The 19,480-nt window shown below is 36.8% G+C and overlaps 1 protein-coding gene across 1 annotated transcript; it reads left to right on the top strand.

Moving 5' to 3' along the window:
* Positions 1–2,572: 2,572 nt before the first annotated feature.
* On the top strand, positions 2,573–13,849 carry LOC149949854 (uncharacterized). Its single transcript, XM_090169530.1, has 3 exons — positions 2,573–2,737; positions 12,740–13,073; positions 13,143–13,849. Exons 2-3 carry the CDS (start codon positions 13,055–13,057, stop codon positions 13,847–13,849), a joined length of 726 nt encoding a protein of 241 aa, XP_090025656.1. The 5' UTR covers positions 2,573–2,737; positions 12,740–13,054.
* The last annotated feature ends 5,631 nt before the right edge of the window (positions 13,850–19,480 follow it).

Below are 19,480 nucleotides of genomic sequence, written 5' to 3'. Positions count from 1 at the left end.
TTATTCCATATTAATAGGTATGGATAGTAGAATCATACTACTATGTATGGAGCTCCTATCATCCCAGTATAACTGATGTTCTACAAATTGTAGGAACATCCGATTTCCTGCTACATCTTCTCTCTCCTCAATCCTAACAGAACAATACATAAAATTTTAACTTTAGTACAGCATATATAATTCGTGAAATTTAATTTATTACCTTATTCTAAGCTCATATTTTATACTATCGTCATTTCGGCTCGTCCATAAAATTCTATTTATAATCTCTTCAATTCTACATGAAGAAAATTAAAATCTTTAATTTTTTTGTCCCAAAAGTTATTTAAATGTTAAAATAATATTTACCGCATTTTGATTTCTTTTTGCATCGGTCCAGATCAGAATAATTTGTTCTAATTGATTTACTCCCTTTTTATACCATTTTCCATCCCCACCATTTCCTAGCCCCTATATCCTATCTCCTTCTTTTCCGTGATGAAATCTAAGTTAGTGATTGAGTGTGGAATCTATTCAGTGTGGGTAAAGTCTGTAAATTTTTCCATTGGTTAAATAGTGTTCGTAGATAATTAATTTCGTGAGACTGGGAATTTCCACCATCTTCCTCTTAGCGTACGTCACGAGAAGATGGTTTAGGTTCGTGCAAAGTCTAACAAATTTACAGATAAGAGTCCGCATTGTAGTACGTTCTTGCATTGGACTGGTTGACTTAACGAAATTCTGGAAAAAAAGGGTAAGCGATTTTCAATAAAGAGTCTTTTTTTGTTACGTTTTTTTAAAGTATTTATTAAGAGTGAAAAAAGTTACATAGGAAAAATTGTTTACAATTGTTTTTCTCGCGTACATGAGTTTATATTATTAAATAAAATGGCAGAGTCAAATTTCAATCTTTTTTATCATTACAAGACCCAAAGCTAACTAAATCCCTGTTAAATTATCTAAGGCAATGTTTTTTTCACCAATCTTATTTTGCGTGTACTAAAGATATTTTGTTAATGACGGGTAGAAAACATATTTCAATGGTTCAAGACGGTAACAGATTTCAATGACTTTTAGAAAGTACTTTAAATAGAACGTACAGGAATAATGCAATAATATATTTCTACCAATGTTTTGTTTTCATGCTAGATTGCGTAAACCACCCACGTTGTCCTAACTAGTTTACCAATACTTTCTGATTCTATTTTAATTTTTTTGTTTTTGGATGGTTTATTTTATTCGAAAGTAAATGGTTTGGCACTCATAGAAGTGCGCGCATGTTTTCGAGAGAGGTCGGGTCATATCTCTAAAAGATACCAGATAGCGTGGGAATATATTGTTTTATCCTCTGGAACCGGATTTTTTCCAGTCAGTCACCATACCTCTCTCTCTAGCTAATGGATTCGCTAAATTCGATGTGATGATTTTTCTAGCATGATTTGCGAAAGATAAAAATATCTTGCTGTCGTTTTTTTCCCAATTTTTGGAAAACTTTTGGTAGTACGTTTTTGTACTCTGTCCTTTAGTTCTATGCAAAATATACATTACGCAATATTCGCCGCAAACGTTACTAGTTAGTCCTTGCAATCGTCTTTTGCTAAATGTCCACGTCTTACACATTGAATTTAAATATTTTCTGATTGTGGGTAAAAATGGGGGAAGCCCCATTGAATCAAAATAGAATCCCCGTTTTCGGCCATCGACGTAGACGCAAATCCAATGAGAACCTGTTTCGCCCCTTTTATCAAAATTAATGATAAGCGATTGCGGATATTTCACCATGGGTTTTAAATTATCTGAAGAAAACACGCCTAAAAAGTTCGGTGTTTTATACAGTGCCTGAGATAAGTCCACGTTTGTCGTAGTCATTTTAATAGTCTCGAATAATGTTCCTATTTTTATCTATCTGTAAACAAGATTGAAATTCAGCGTACACGATAACGACCGTAGAATCTTTTAAAGGGGTACCAAATCCTAAATCTAAACGTAGTTGCCCTCTCTTTACGGGGTTCCAAAACGTGACGTCACTGGCCGAATTGTCGGGGGTTAAATCAAAAGCATATAGGGCAAAGCCTAGAGGAAAGTGAGCCAGCGCAATGTGATTTCCCTCGTCTTGGTAGAGTATCCCAGATCCCGAGAATAGCGAATGATAGGCCAGCGTAAATTGTTTACTATTAAAATTAGGGGTCAACGCTTTCGAAGGGATTTGTTCGTTATCAACGTATAGAGCCAGATAATTTAGGTCGAAATTTTCAAAATTATAAGGATTAGACTTAACGGAGCCCTTATACGCTTTGTTGGTGGCTAAACCAATAATGACTCTGTTGGGCATCGGACCTAAGAATATATTGTCAAAACTATCGTTCTGAATAGAACTAGCTAATGTTTTAACTTTAATTTCAGTACGAGTAAAGGGATATTTGGCATTGCTACGTAATAATCCTTGCTGATGGGCTAATAAAATTTTAGGCATAATTTTAACTTTACGTACAATTAGAGCAGCGTCTATAAATTCGACTTTATACGCGTCGACAGTGTCGCTAAAAAGGGTAAAATTATCGCTATTTCTAGTGAGTGAAACCTTAAGTTGTACGCCATTAATTAAATATTTGTTGAAATTAAAAATGTCACAAAAAATGTTCCCGTAAAGTTCAATTTCTTTTGATTCAGCAGCTAGAACCTGACGTTTTATGAATCCGGCGTTTGTTATCAGATCCATACTTCCAGCCGTGTCATCGTACCATCCAGATGTCGCAAGGTGAGTGTTTTTTGCATCGTACCCAAAGTTGAGCAAGGTTTCGATATAGGCCCTATAGGGGTAATTTGAGGCCGATGGTGAAACCGTCGTATCATTGAGTTTCACTTCGCATTGTTTGAATAGCGAATGCAGAGAATTGTTCACGAGCGAAACGTTAGACCCAGCATCCAAGTTGTCACCGTTGGTTTTGACGATTTTTACTTTACAATATATCATTGTCATTGCCAAATCTGTGTAAGAGTCTCCCGTACCCGGTACCACGAATTCGATGATAGAACTGCTGTCGATAGATGAAATTGGCTTACACCATACCGTTTGACCTTTTTCAACGCTGAGTTGAGTTGGTAGTTCGTTGAAAATATTTAATTCGCTTTTAAGTACTTCCATTTTTTTAGAGAGCAAAAATATCGCGAACCGTACGCGTGAACTTGCGGCGTTTAACTGAACTCTTTTTCTTTTTCTTCAATGGTTTCTTAGTAGTTTTTCTTCTCTTGCGACGACCCGAACCTTCTTGCGCTGCCATTTCGTCCACAGTTTCTGTCATTCGTTTATTGGCTGACGTTTTTAAGTCCTGACCTTGCAAGACGTCTCCGAGTACTTTCTTTCCTGTAGAAAGAGCCCTTTTTCCCACGTATTTGGCAGACTGTTTTAGGAATGGGAATACAAACCTAGCTAGCCCTGAAAAAAAGCTACCAATTCCGTGTCCTTTTTGTCCCGCAAACCCAGAGAAATAAGGTAAATCTACTCCTCCCCCCGCCTGATTTAAATAATATTGCATGTAGGGACAATTTCTATCAACGTACTGATAAGCCATTCTTTTTTTTTTTACTGAGCTCGTCGTAAATGTACTTTACACGTGACTGAACCAAACTGAAATGGCACGAATTCACCTAAACTAGTTCTTATATTAATGTCGATACAGTCAAAATAATTTCTACTCAGTTTAAGGTAATGCGGAGAATCGAAAGTTTTTGAAACGGTTGATCCATTGGGGGCGTTTTGGTCTACAACAATTGTTCGCAAAAGGGGGGCTAATGTATCCCCAACCATTTCATTTCCTACCAAATCGGAATACACGAACATAAGATCGGGGATGAATAAGTTTAATTGCATAGGGGAATCTGATCTGAATGCTACCTTAGGTGAAATATCAGTAACATTATCTCTAAATCCTAAAATTTTCCTCAACTTTGGCGTTAACTCGAGTTGATAATAATGTTTACTATAGGAAGTGTATTGTACGTGTCCACTTTCTAAACTATATTCAAATTTTCCTAATGAATCATTATCGAACTCTGAATTAGCGCTTTCCTTTAAATCAAGGTTCAAACTTTTAATACTTTCATTAAGTACTGTCAAAAGTTCATGAGGATTTTTGTAGTAGCCCTGAGGTATCTCGCGGAAGTCGTAGGTATATTTGTAATCTACTATGTGGGCTGGAGGTTTCGATAGTAATTCCTTAATTTCTATTCCACATCCCATTGGCTCGCTTACGTTATAAAAAGATAAAGGATAAATAATTTCTACCAGAGCAATTTCCCAATCTCCGCGTAAACTAATGGGTTTGGCCAACGTTGTAGAATACGAGGCTAGAGTATTTTCTGAATTATTCTTATTCTTATCTCTAGTATTACTAGGAAGAGTTATGTAAATCCCAGACGTCATCTTGATTAACCCAACTATTAAACGATGGAGGATATCCTAGCCAACTAACGTACAATTGTTTTACTCCGTTTTTAGTTCTCTGACGTAAAATCTTGTTTAACTTGAACGAACGAGGCGCACTGACCTTTTGAAGCTCTCGAAAATAGAACGTTCCTTTTATATCGGTTTCTGCCAAGTCTTTTATTTTATAAACGGGGGGATGTCTTTTAACTATAGCTACGACTTTAAATATTTCTTCGGTATAATTAGCTTCGAAACCCTTTTGAAATATCATTTTAGTTGTATTTATTCTAACCAAATCCCCTACTTGGAATTGCGGTTTCATTTTCAGTTTCTCGGCATAATATTTAGAGTAGATATTATTGTACACACGTAATACGTTATTTTCCGAAACGTCATTAGGGGCCATTTTAATTGAGCTATGATAAGAGGAATTGTACGCTTCGACCAAGTCCTGTAAGACTTCCAAATATCTATTTGTGGAGTGATGGGTAAAATATCTATACATTTTTGTTTTTAACGTTCTATTAAACCTTTCTACGATAGAGGCTTTTATTTCGTCATTTTCGGTACTAAAAAATTTAACTTTATTCTTTTTGAAATATCCTTGTACTTCTTTATTCCTAAATTCCGTGCCCTTGTCCGATTGAAATTTATATGGAATTCCGTCTTTAAAAACAATTTTTATATTTTTCAAAACCTCTTTCCCCGATTTAGTTTTAAGAGGTAACCCCCACGCTTTTCTACTAAAACAGTCTATAATTGTTAAAATGTATTTGTATCCGTCATTATCTGCCTCTAACGAGCGCATATCGTTAATATCAGCCTGGTATTGTTCCCTTATATTACTAATTACTATTTTATTTCGTTGAAACTTTTTATATTTCGGCCTATGCATCGTAAAAGCGTCGATTCCTCTTAACCATTTTTCTACAGTTTCCCTACTTAAGCCGTGAGACTTTACGGACTGGAATAACCTTTCAGCGCCTCCGAAAGAAGCCGGATGCTTCGGGTTAAAATATATTTTTTCTAAAATAGCTTCGCCCATACTTTAGACTTTTGCGCGCGACTCCTTGTTTGTTTATAAGAGTGAAGAGAAGAGTCAGACGTGGAGGAGTGATCTCGGTCGAGGCTACGAGGGGGACGGGGCTTATCTCTCCTGCGCGCACGCCCACTTTGAGGAACCGGATACTCGCGCTTAACGGGAGAACGTCGTTGTCGGGTTCTCGGAGCTAGCGGGGAGGGAAAGCCTTGGATTGCCGGTGAAGAGTTAAATTGGGTTAAATTGGAAATAAACGCGAAATATCCGATAGGTTTTGGGTGGGTTTTAGGATTTAAATACGCTTTGGTAATTTCGCTAATATTGGAACCTTTAATAGGTCGACCGTTTATTACGAGCTCCCCGTTTTCATCCCACCGTATTCTTTCGGGTACAGTTTCCAACTGATCCACCATGCTTTGCGCTTTTTGGTAATATATCAAAGGCAAATCGTCTATCCAGTCCCTACTTAGCGAGTCGAATGCGGGGGCAATTTCGATTTCTTTAGGAGCCGATGCTTGCTTACGTAGATTTCCGTGTGTCATTAAAGCTTGTTCGTATAAAATCCATTTCGAGGCGTCGTCTAAATCTTTCATATTTAATATTTGGTCCATCTTAACGTCTAATTCAGAGACTGTCAGAGCGAGGGGGTGCGGGAACGGGTCTGGCTTTAAAACGCCGCTAGGGACGAGAATCATTTTTCTGGCGTGTTTCATTGTTTACTACCAAATATAGAACCAAGAAGGGTTGAAACGACGGGTAGAAGAAACGAGAAAAATCCGCCCCCAGACTGAACTAACAATTTCTTTTTACTTTTCCAAGCTACCCGCTTACTAGCTAGTTTTCGAAGGGTATTTTTATGACGAGATAACCTGGTTTTTTGGGTATTTGATAGTTTTACGTTACCAATTAAAGTGTTATGAATACATTCACTGATAGCGTCTATGAGGGATTTGTCGGCTTTAGCTAAAATGGCTTTTCTTTGAACGGGTTTGCAACGACCGAGATATCGGAGAGCGTCTCTCTCGATACGTACTCTACGAGACATGATTCATAACTGATTGAAGTTACGAAATGTAAGTTCTATTTATTTATTTAGGGAGATAACCGTAGCACGTTTCTCCCGGTAAAATATTAGTCAAGACTCTTTGATCTTCGGGACAAGTTTGAGTTAAATTGAATACTAGGTAACCGTGAGGTCTCGAAGTCGCGTCTTCGTAAGCGTCAACTACAAAACGCCACTTATCAGGGAACATTTGTCTAGCGAGATAAGCCACTTGCTGACGGTCTCGGGGACTTTTCAATAAAATTATGTAATGCGAATTCAGGGATATGGATCTGCTATCTTTTGATTGATGGAATAAGTTCTGTGTAATAAAAATAACGCTTAGAGAACGGTGATGGGTGCCTTTCACGAATAAATCACCAATTTGACCTTTACTCTCGCTCATCTGGTCGTCGATAACTAATAATATAGGATCTTTTCCGTCATAATCAGATAAAACAGGCAATCCTTCTTTAAAAACTACCCTGTGCTTCATTTTATCGTATAGAGCTTGCCATTCTCCGTAATACCAATGTATTTCTTTGAAACCCGGAACAAACATTTCCTCTTCGTGATTAATTATAGATTCAATTAAATAGCTTTTGCCACTCTGACTCGGGCCTGCCGTTACGCAATTAAACGGATGAATAAATTGCATGGTTATCTCCCTTCGAGTACTAGCGTACAAATGAAAATGTAAATTAAAATTCGGTTAAATTTATGGGGCTCTTCAGCGGAGGAAAAATATAATCGAATAACCTATTGCGTCCCTTACCCCGTATAGGTTTGATATTCACATTAGAGTCGCAAGACTATATTTACTTTAGAGTCGTAAGACTGAAACCTATATTCACTTTAGAGTGGTGAGACTAATTTTAAACGAGAATTAGCGATTGGAGGGTTCTACGTCCCCGTCCTCAGTACCAATTAGATTCGCTTTATAGCCGTAGGGTACCGTAGTGAAGTCGTCCAGTAACCGTACCTTGTCTACGACGGGTCTATAGATTTTAGTACGGTCGACGGAAACGACCGTATGATCGGGTAGACGCAAAATCTGCCTCGGCTGGGGTACGGTTACTGGCTCGTTCGTTTCTCCGTCAACACCTATTAATCTTTTAAGCGTGTCCATATTAACCAAATCTTTAATGCCTTGATTTATACGGAACCCTTTGACTTTCATTTCGTAGGATACTTTACCGGTCGTAGGGTTCAGTACTTTAAAGGCGTAATTTTTTGCGCCACCTGTTGCCAATTCTTGGATGTACGAGCCTTTTCCGTACTTTGCCAACTCATCGGTCATGTCTCCGAGATAGTTGCCCGTATAAATCTCTATTCCATCTCGTTCTTTTAGATAAATGCAACTATCCGTATCATAATAATACGTAAGCTGGCCTAATCTCCTTAAATAAGAGTATAACTTGATCCTAGCCATTGCGGTCGTATAGGCAGCAATTACTACGTTCGTGTTTGGGTAAACAAGATCAATATCTTTCAAAAACGCCCACTTGATCACGCAATGCGTTTGACTTAAGGGAATAACCGATTTAACTTCTATGTCTGGGTCTAAGAATAAATCGAAAAACTTTTTGGGATCGCTAATAATAGCCGATTGGTCTTTGCGAGGGTTTAAACCAAAACGACCCCAAAAAGAGTTAAGACAAAGCTTCGCGATGGTACGAAGTCCAGGGTTCTTTTTAATATTGGTAGGATCAAGTTTTACTCCTTCCTTTTCGTAATATTCGTCAACGTATTTCTTAATCTCTTCATCGGTCTCTATTCCCGTGGGTAAGCCGCTGGATTCCTGTTTGAGTTTAAGAAACGCGTTGACGTACTCGGAGAAAAGACCGCCCTCTTTCGATATCGGGTCGTATTTTACTACCTCGTATTCCCAAATTTCGTGAATAGAAATGACCTTGTAACCCATTTCGATTGCCAACTGTACCTCATCTGCAACCCAAGTACCAGTTATTTGTCGTTCTGAGTCTTCGTGGGGACAATCCTGCTGGTTTCGAGACTCACTACATTTTTGGCAGTTGGCAAACACTAGTTTCGATCCTATTCTTTGGGGTAAAACGGGATGGTAGAGAGATTGAGGCGGTAACATTGTGGCTTTTATTAATCCGTTTACGGTAGAAATGTCCGGGAAAGGAGCTTTTACATGTATTTTAGGGTGTCCCACTGGTAACTTGCAATACTTGTTACACCACGGATAGAGTGAACAAATATCAATGTATTTAATTTCCTCCCCCTCTTTACACTTGTGATGTAATTTCAAGGCTGACGTACGTCCTCCGAAAAAGGCTTCGCGGGGGCGGATTGGTTCTTTAATTTTAAATTTTAAATTTTCGGTAGAAAGATATGCGTCGATGACGGAGTTAGTACTCCGCTCAGCTTTGAAGGTACATTCCCATTTTTCATGGACAGTGTATCCCAATTGTTTCAAGCGGTTAGTGGTAGCAATGGTTGACGCGTATCGCGAATTATGGGTCTGAGTGTGGTAGCCGTATAACGCTAAGTTTCTATTGATAGGAAAACACGTTTTACACCCGTGATAATAACAACCGTGATATTGAAAGACTTCGTTATCGAGAAGTCCGTCCACGTTAATGTTAAGAATTCTAGGTTCAAATCCATTAAAAGCAGACTGAATTTCCTTCCCTCGTAAGTGAGACATCCATTCAAGCCATTCGATCGCTCCAAAACTCTGGTTGCAGTTCATACGATAGCCGAAAGGGGGCACTACACCAATCGTATCGGGCTGTAAAAAGTGTTTCCTAAAGATAAAACTGCATACTCCCGCAATCGTTATCGCAGTTAAGAACGGGTCTATTTTGAATTTATCCATGAAAATAGAACGATATGATAAACAGCCTTGCAAAAGAATGTTTACGTCCTGGCGACAGTACCGGATTAAATCTCTTTTATAATCAAAATAATTAAAGTTGGGGTCCGAATTTCCGCAAGCTTCGGACCGGGAATCGTTATACCACTGGATAAATTCATCGTAGGCCTTACCGCTTAAACGATTAGGGTCGTACGCCTCCATCGGAGGCATGTCATTATGTAGTACGTAATTGGTTTCGTTCGAACGGGCTGGATCAAATTCATGGTCTACGGTATTAAACAGTAAATGCGGGAAATGTCCCTTATTTAAATTATTATCTAAACCAAATGTGGAAACGAATTGAGAAAGGGCAAAGGGCATAAAATTTAAGGAATCTAAGAATTTTAATTTTTTATACTGTACATTCATGAATTTGGTCCCGTCTGTCAAGACTTTAGGGGTCCACTTTAAATCGACCATTTTACGTACTATAAATTGCGCGTCGTAACCTTTAGCGTTATGGGCAATACATATTATCTTATCAGCCACTCTGTTAAGCGTACGAAGATACTCTAGAAAGTCGCCGACGGGGTCTTTTGAGAGAAATATTTTCTCCCGAGGACCACTACCGCATTTAGCGCATGCGTACTGACTATCTTTTTCTTCGAAACAGAATTTACACGCTTTTTGCGAGACGCATAAAATTGGTTCGTGAATCAAAGCATTGGCGTCAGTACGATTTGTTTGTTTACATTCCAAGTCATAAAAAACAAAGACTTCCGTTTTTGGAGTACTTCTCTTGGTCAGTGGTGATTGTTCATTATCGGAGTCGTGGACCCGTTTATTATTGCTATTTATTCGAGAACGAGTAGTTTTATCGGCAGAATCTTTACGGACGGTCTTTAAAGGTTGCATGTAACATAGATGATCTGCGGGGTTAAACTCACTACACGAAAGACAATAGGTCTCTCCACAAACGTGTACTGCCTTACGCTTAAACATACTGATAAATTTTCCGCAAAGATTACAAACGTAAATTTTATTACATAAGGGCTCGGGTCCTGATAAATGGTAATCGTAACAATTTTGATTAGGGAAAACTCTTAAACATGTTTGGCAAGTTATTTTATCTACGTCCTTCCTGCAATCTTGTTTTCTACAACAAGCGTGACAGAAAAGAATGCATTTATGCTCACTGAGATTATTAAAACCTACTAAACATTTTTCGCAAAAGTAATTAAACGCGAAAAGGGGTTTGGGGTTAGTAATTACGTTGAAATGTGTGTCAATATTTAGAAGATAAAGACGTTTGCGGAGAGGCCCTTCTAGTTCCCTCTCTTCTTTGACGTCGCCGAAAATAACTAAGGGTACGGGATCGCGTAATCGAAAAACGATAATACTGTATTCGGGCAAGATTTCTTGGAACCGAGTTAAAGCGTCCGGACCCGCGCATTCTTCGTCTGTTAATGCAGAATAAGCCAAAAGGGTCCTAGCTTCGCGGGTCTGTAATAGCATTTCAATATTTTTTCCTCTACACTGTCTTATAGTAGTATATTTTCTTTTAAGTTCTCCATCATTTTTATTTTCCATGTATTCTCTATGAGCTATGGCTACTACAAGAGCGCGTGCTAAACAAATTTTATCCTGGTTATTTATCGTTATCGTGCAATGTTTATAAAAAGAAAACTCTTTTTCAAGGGAAATCCCTAACCCAACTGATCTAATTCCTCCTTGCGGTAATCTGACTCGATTAAACGTAACCGTAACTATTCCTTCAAAAAAACTACCATCGTTCTCGGATCTATAGCTTTTTTCATCGATATACGTCATCAACCATTGCAAGTCTAATTGGTCCCGACGCCGGAAACTGACGTTAATTTGAAAACCGGGGTTAGTGACGTTCACGAATGAAACCGAAACCATATCTGAAGGCAAACAGTCCTCTAATAGGGTTTCCATCAATATATAAATACCATTTTCTATATTATTTTCTAACCGGACATTTAAAGTCCGTCCCATTAGTCCAAAATTTGGGGAATTTTGGATATTATTATTCAATATTTTAACAGAACCTGGTAAATTAGGAAAGGACGGAGGCGTTATTGGAACGTCAACCAACCCACCTCCAACTTGAGGAGGAGGAGGAGGAGACGAAGTGGGGGCAGCCAAATTTGCGTTCTCGGGGTTCGCGTTTTTCTCAGCAGTCTGAGACGATGGAGGTGAATACTGCGGAGCTCGTGAGGGGCCTGCGACCGCTATAGGGTCATTATTACGCTGAGGGGAAATATTATGAGGTGGCCTACTACTACTACTACTACTAGCCGTACGAGCAGCTAACAACGCTTTAGCTTCCTCGAACATTTCGGCTGCCCTTGCGGCTGCGGCTGCAAGTTCCTCCGCGTCCCGTCGGGCAACTTGTACGTTCTCAGCTAAGCGCTGAATGCTGTCCGTACTGAGGGACGACATGATAAAATTATCTTCCAAAGATAAAGAGTGGCATGTGTCATCTGATTCTAGAAAGGGTGAGGGAGCATCCATAGGCGTATACGAGGGCGAAAAACGTACTTCGTCATGTGGAATAGAACTAGGTCTTAAAAGGGGTGAAGGTAAATTATCGATAGGGGGCGAACAGATTTGATGGGTTAGTTGATATTCTCTAAGATAATCTCGTACCATTGTCATTTCTTTTAAACGTTCCAATTGCGAATCAGTTACTGTAGTTAAGGAAAGGGTAGGGTCTTGGGTATCAGTTAAATCTATTATTTCCATTTCTGGAGAATCGGGTAAAGTTACTATGGGTACTTCCGGGAGCTCGTTATCAGTTATATCAATCAATTCAGGGGAGTCGATTATAATCATTTCCGGGGTATCAACTAAATTAATTTCTGGGTATTGTACACCTTTCATTTTAATGCCGATTTACTTAAACCTTATTCAAAAAATTACGATAAAAAAAATCAAAATAAACTTACGTAGAGAGAGAGAGAGCGCGCTTCAAAAATCCTGGTACTAGACGCACAAAGAACAACAATAGAGTGACGTTCCCCCGGTTCAGGCGCCCCCCTTATATAGGGCCTAGGGGAAGATAGTAAGCTTATCTCTTATTCCCAAAGAACTTGTTCAGTTCTCGAGAATATATTAGGGTTATGCTAAAATTTATACTTATTTTCGCAAAATATTCCATTTAACTTCATTTCCGATATGGACACTGAAGTACAAACATCTGCCATAATCACCGTCCTGAAACAACCTTCTAAAATTATAGCCGTAGTGATTATTTTAATTACAATTTTCTTATTTGAGTTCATTTTGTGGTATTTTGAAAACGTTTCTACCGTAAAATTGTAACTTTTTTCACTGTAGCTCACAAAATGGTATTAAAAGTATACTAATTTTATGTTAATTTCTATTAATTGTATTGTTTTCTAGGATATGATTGCATCACAAGCTCTCGAAAGGAAACTACAATGGGTTTTTTTTCTTCTTCCAAGTGGATTAATATGTGACGTCAATGGGGATAATTAGAGGCAGTTTCGAGCACGGGACGGTTTAATTTCGAGTGTCTAGAACTGTTATCTCAGAGAGAGAGAGCCGATAGAATTTGAGGGTTATTTGAAGTTTAGATCACGTGATGAATTAATCTCAACAAGATAGGAACTGATTAATCTCCCATGCGTCATTTCTCTCTGAGACGCTGAACTGAAAAGAAGTGCATCCGCTTTGCTCTCGTCATCTACCGTAAACATGGAAAAACGATCTATTGGTAAGCATTATTTTATTAATACTATTACTATTTCAATGGACAAAGGCTTAACATTTTCATTTTCTATAGCCGAGACGCATACCGTATCCAAACGCAGGGGCCAAGAAAGACGTATCAACATAAAAATCACGTTAGGAGGATCAGTCTACATTTCTTTTGGTTTCGACGGATCAAAATTACAAGTTCTCTTCTTCAAAAAATCGAACGAAAATATTCTGTTCCTGACCTCCGAAGCTTTCACCAATCTACTCTCTCTTTGGGGAGAGCTTTTCGCCGCTACGCAAACCGGAGCATCGTCTCTAACCCACAACATCATCGACTATCACGACAACAACGTATCCGTCGTCGCCACTACCAACAACATCAAATTGAACTCTGCCTACGGTCATGTTCTGGATCTGGGAGCTCGCGAAATCGGTGAGTTCCAAAAAAAAATTGATTTTATTCGGTTTCAAATAAATCTTTTAAACGAACATAAAAATGTTATCGAATGCATGTACTTAGCTATTGTTAAAAACCTTAAAAAAATTCACGAATTATTATATGGAAAACCTTTCGAGGGTTTATTTTTGTACCCAGATCAATTTAATTCGTACCATCAAGTAAAATCTTATTTTGGCTGTTTTAAATCACCCTCGGAAGTACTACAAGATTTTACTAATTTACTCGTAGATAATCAATTAACCTGTAAACTTAGCTACTTTAATTTGTTTTCATTGTGTAATGCACAAGATAACCATCTAATGGAATATCTGATAGTACCTACTAACATGTAAACAAAGTTCTAAAATAAAATAAAAAATTAATTAAATTGAAAATAACTTGTTATTATTGCCTAGAGATTAGAAATTAAGGAGTTCTGAAGCGATAAGCAAACGGGTAAAAATCTAATCTCCAGATATCTGCGCGAGGAAAACTAATTTTGGAGAATGGGGATGGGGGAAAGCAACTGGTGATTAGAAGGGGTGAACGCAATGGGGGAAAGGAGCTGGTGAACGAGAGATAAAGTATCCAGTGAATGGGGGTTGGGGGAAAGCAACCCGTGAACGGGAGAATCTGGTGAATAGAAATTCTGGTGATTAGAAATTCTGGTGATTAGAAATTCTGGTGATTGAGATGGGGGCGCGGGTGGGGGAGGAACGGGATAGGCGCGGGTGAACGGCTGGAGCCAAGCTCTTTGTGTCTATCCGGTGATTGAGAATGAAATTCTCAATCACCGGATAGACATCCCCCTCTCTGCCTTTTCAGGTGAACGCCCCTAATATTTCAGCGAAGTTTTGTCCGCGCTCAATAGCTTTAACTGTACGACGCAAAATAACCATATTACGTGACATTAGTTTTCGAATTCGCTTTTTTACTCTTACAATATACTTCGTTTGTATAATTGTTACTTTCAACCTGATGTGTATTGATGAAGTCAAGATCTCAACATACTTGTTTTTCTACTTTCGATGCCGGCTTTACTCTCTTCAAGGATTAAGTTGTGGAGGAGGAATTGTCTCGTGAACCGGAACAGCGTGCTTCTCTAAATGCCTAAATAAATTAAGTAAATCACGATATATTGTTTTACTTGATGCTTAGAAAATAGACGCAATGAAAACGAATTGAGAAGGCAACTAATAATTATTAGTATTCCTTGGTCAATATAAGTCTTGTAAGTATAAAAAAGTTTCCGTTTTTTTATCGGGTGGTACGATGTCTAAGATAATCTCATCACACTTTGTTTGAAAGTAATAGATTACTTGGAACAAGGACACGTATGATTTTTCATTCTGACATGTTATTCATTAAATTAAAAAAAAACCCTTTTTTATAACATTGCCCGTTGATGCTAGAGCTATATTTCTTGGTGAAGGCAATCGTAATGCTAAAAGAGCTTTCCAATTGTTTAGAAGAGCTAATTTAATAGAAGACCTAATCACCGCACTGTCCTCTGAGTGGTTCGTGAATTGTGACTTTGAATTTTATGGTAATATATTTCCGAAGACCGGGTTATCATCCCATAAACATGGAAGATATCGTTCGGGCTTACTTTGCTGCTTACCCTCGAGCAAGCGTTATGATCGCTAGCAACGATTTAGGGTGGTCAAGGAGTTACGTCTGGAGAGTTCTTGACTACCACTTTCATCCTTCCTGAGAAACTCTCCATCAATTCTTTAGCCGGTTGGCTTGAGAACCTCTAGTGTTGTTAGTTCTTTCGATTTAAACTGACATTCAAATTACTATCGAAATTTGCACGGAGTGTTGTCATGATAATAAACCTTTCTAAATGCATCGTAACATTAAGGTATGCCTTGAAAATTTCGCAGTAATTGAGTAAATTGTGACACGTTTTAGATAGTTAATATTAAAGGTATTTACTTTAAAAAGGTGATTTGAATTCGAGGGAAGTAATTTTTACAAGTTAAGGAAAAAGTGGCAAAATTTATGGGTTAAAAGAATGAGTAAATTTTTTTACGAATAAAACTAACATAAAGTCCAAATTAATACTACGTTTTTGAAATTAGCAATTTTTTTACACCTTAAGAACTAAAACGATTTTTGTATATGGTGAAGAATTACTCCTTAATTAGCACAACTTATCGAAGAAATAGTTTGTCTATAGCTTTCTAGCGGACGTTGAGGCGACGACCCGTAGGAGACACTTGGAGGCAGTCATTGCAGATTAACGAGTCGGGGCTTTGTTTATCTTGACAAACGACGAAGACTTTTACAGAAAAACGTCAGAATTGTCGTTTTTGCTCTAAGTTAATTGAAAAAAATTAATTGTTTTTTAAATCCTTAAAAACGATTAAATTTTAGTCGCTCTTCCAAAGTAAAGGACATCACCTTTACTTTTTACTTAAATATTTAGAAAAACTAACTGGTATCCGCCAATTTTAGTTACTCGTTAACTAATATCTTAAACACGTAATGCGTAAGCTGTTAAAGTTATAGGATCATTTTTGATAGTTTTGTAAACTTCCATAAGTTCTTTATTCGATTTTATAAAACAATTCAGTGTGATTAATAACGAAAATAAATCAAAATTGTGTTACCTTGAAGCGACTAAATCAACTTCATATTCCTCTCAGCACCTGTCTTTCTTTAAAGAAAGATATTCTTGGCTAGATATTCGTAGCGTAGTTGGGATAGGAAATTTAAAATAAGATTTTTTTAAATAAATATATCATTTTCTGCTTTTAATATTTTCTTTATAATTTCATTCGTTGTTTAATTGGCAATAAAATCATTTGTAAAATTGGCACGAATTTCACGTAACTCCACTCATAGTAACAGATCAAAACAATCAAATTCTAAAATCGTGAACTATCTTAACACTAGAACATTGAAATTGAAGAGATTATCAATCGACAACTGTTAAGCCTTTATCCGCGTTAATTTCTTGCTGATTCATTGCTTTCAAGAAAGTTTGTACGATGAACATAAAGTTAGTAATAACAATAACTAACACGAATTTGATTCGGATGACGGAAGATAATTTTGATATTATAGAGATGCGAAGGCGGGGCTCTAATTGAATAACTATTCTAGTTTCCCGAGGAAATACTTTATTATAAAGTTACGCACCATTTCATTAGCTTTTCAGCACAGTTTTCGTTAATTATTTTAGCGATGAAGGTATAAGTTTCCCGGGTGTACATTAAATGGATATTTTTTCATCCTGGACGTAGATCTAGATTTAAAATTCCAGCCTGTGCCACGTTACCAACATTTTGGAATCATTCCCCGCTCCTAACAAAATGTTGCAGTGTTTTTATATCCATACGCAAAGTCGGAATTTTTTTAATTATGAATCTTATCAAAATTATAATTATTCTTTTAATAACAAACAAAATAATTAATGTAATAGTTTATTAAAAATTCATTATCACTGATAATCGTAAAAACATTTGAATCAACTGAATGCGACGTGGATGGGTAGACTCAAGCGCTTGATGAGCGTAAAAATACTAAAATGGGTACCTCAACATGGCTTTCTGTTTGATTTAATCTAAAAACTGTTGGAACAGTGCTTGGACTAAAAATCGAAAGCTTATAATAATTGTTATTCAATGATGCTAAAAATTGATTATTGAAACTTAATTGGAAAAAATTCGATGAGGCCTGATAAATTTCGAATGGTTTGGTGACCAGCCCGTTTGTAATTTTTTTAATGAAAAGTGATTACTCTTAGACAGCACCGATTTTTAAATTTTACCATGGGCTTATATGCACTTAAGTTTCAAATTTAAAATTTCTGAAAAAAAGGTTCAGGCCAATTCAAAATCTGCGTAAATTTAGTCTAACATGTACACTCTGTTTAAAAAGTCTTCGACAGGTGAAATTTTTGCCCTCTTTTTAATTCTGCTAGAAAACTATAATAGATAGATCGATGAAAACAATTGCAACTATTATTTATTTTCCAATATTTTTCGTTATTTATCGGTTTCGTCCACCAAAAATTAATAGTTTTGGCAGCTACCGTCAAAACTCATTTTTGACAACTTTTTAAATATTGGTTCTACGGCACTGACTCACGCGTTTTTGAATTCACAATGGTCGATTCATATTTCGAAAGTGGAAAAATATTCCCTCTACAACCAACGGTTGAGAAGTTATCGCGTTTTCAAACTTTCGTTGAAATTGGGAAACACCTAAAATGCACCAAGCGATTATTAATAACGTAACTTCGACAGCGATCCAACAGCATGTTTAATTAAAGGCTGGTTTAAAATTGTGGTAACCATTATTATAAACAATATCTAACGCAAATAGCTTTTTAAAAGCTTTAGCGTATAAAAAAGGATATTCCTAAAATCACTTGCCAAGTTGTTCTTGGGATTTGTTTTTTTTTTTAAACCGGCCTTTAATTAAATATATTTTCAATGTTATTGAATCGCTGTCGAAGTTGCGTTATTAATAATCGCTTGATGCATTTTAGGTGTTTCCCAATTTCAAGGAAAGTTTGTAAACGCGATAACTTCTCAACCGTTGGTTGTATAGGGAAATTTTTTCCACTTTCTAAATATGAATCGACCATTGTTAATTCAAAAACGCGCGAGTCAGTACCGTAGAACCAATATTTAAAAAGTTGTCAAAAATTAGTTTTGACGGTAGCTGCCAAAACTATTAATTTTTGGTGGACGAAACCTATAAATAACGAAAGATATTGGCAAATAAATAATAGTTGCAATTGGTTTCATCGATCTGTATATAGTTTTCTAGCAGAATTAAAAAGAGGGCAAAAATTTCACCTGTCGAAGACTTTTTAAACAGAGTGTACAAAGTGGAAAGTAAGTGCGTAACTTTGGCCAGTAGCGTGCATAATTAGCGAGACAATTAATAATTTGTGCATCTTTGGTCAGATGCTATTATAGATCTAATATATCTGCTTAATTTTATCTAACATTCAATAAATTGGTAGCGATATTTTTATAAGGTGAGACATATATTTCATTTATTTTAACGTCCATTTCAGTTTAATGAAAAATAATACTTTTTATTTGGATGATAACAAAACATTAACGCCTTAATTTTAAATCGATTCTAAATCAATTCGATTTTTTTTTCAAATAACAAAGATCATCTAATATTTTAAAGACCCACCCTTCCTACACACAAACAGACCTTATTTTTCGAACAGATATATTAGCTCTATAGCGAAGAAAATATTTAATCAATTTCATAAGAATGATGCATCTGAGAGTGTCGCAGCGAATCTGGACAGCTGCAGTGAAATTTTTAATAGTTTGGTCCTCACTGGCGTCGCTTTTTCTAACGTGGGTTATATATTTAATAATTAATTTATTATTTCTAAACGGCATTCGCCACAAACAATCGCAAATTAATCTTGGACCTTTGATATCCAGCAGCGGTTTTGTGCTGTCGTTTTTTTATTTCTGTTTAAATAGGAAATGTTTGTTAAGGATTTACTCTGATGTTATTCTCAGGGCAAATTCAATTGATAAGAAAATAGTAGATATATTTATGTTACGGTTTGTGATGATACTTATAATAGCCGTTATATTTTCATGTTGTATGACTTTTTATTATGTAACCAACATTAGCGAAACCTTAACTAAAAACCACCAGCCCAATAGATTAAACTTAACTTGTTTCGGTTGTAAGAAATATCATAAAGAGCACATTTTGGTATTCAACAGTTTAAATATCCCGGCAGTTGTCGGAATTGGAATTGGGCAGGTATTGTTGTACTGTTTTTTAACCAACATTGTAGCCGAAATTTTTAAAAATAACGTGAAAAGACTTTCCATAAATCAAGAATCTTTTTGTTTCTTTTCATTTCGAAAACAAATGGCGGACATTAGAGCCGTGGTTAACGAAATGAACAAAATTTTCGCGAATGTAGTGTTCGTCTGGTTTACAGTTACACTGTTCACGTGTAGTCATTGCGTAAGTGTAGG

This window comes from Leiobunum rupestre, chromosome 3 (assembly GCF_980474605.1).
Source record: "Leiobunum rupestre chromosome 3, qqLeiRupe1.1.hap1, whole genome shotgun sequence".
Lineage (NCBI taxonomy): Eukaryota > Metazoa > Arthropoda > Arachnida > Opiliones > Sclerosomatidae > Leiobunum > Leiobunum rupestre.
Note: the sequence above shows the minus strand (reverse complement) of the source record. Positions and strands in the feature narration are given on the sequence as shown.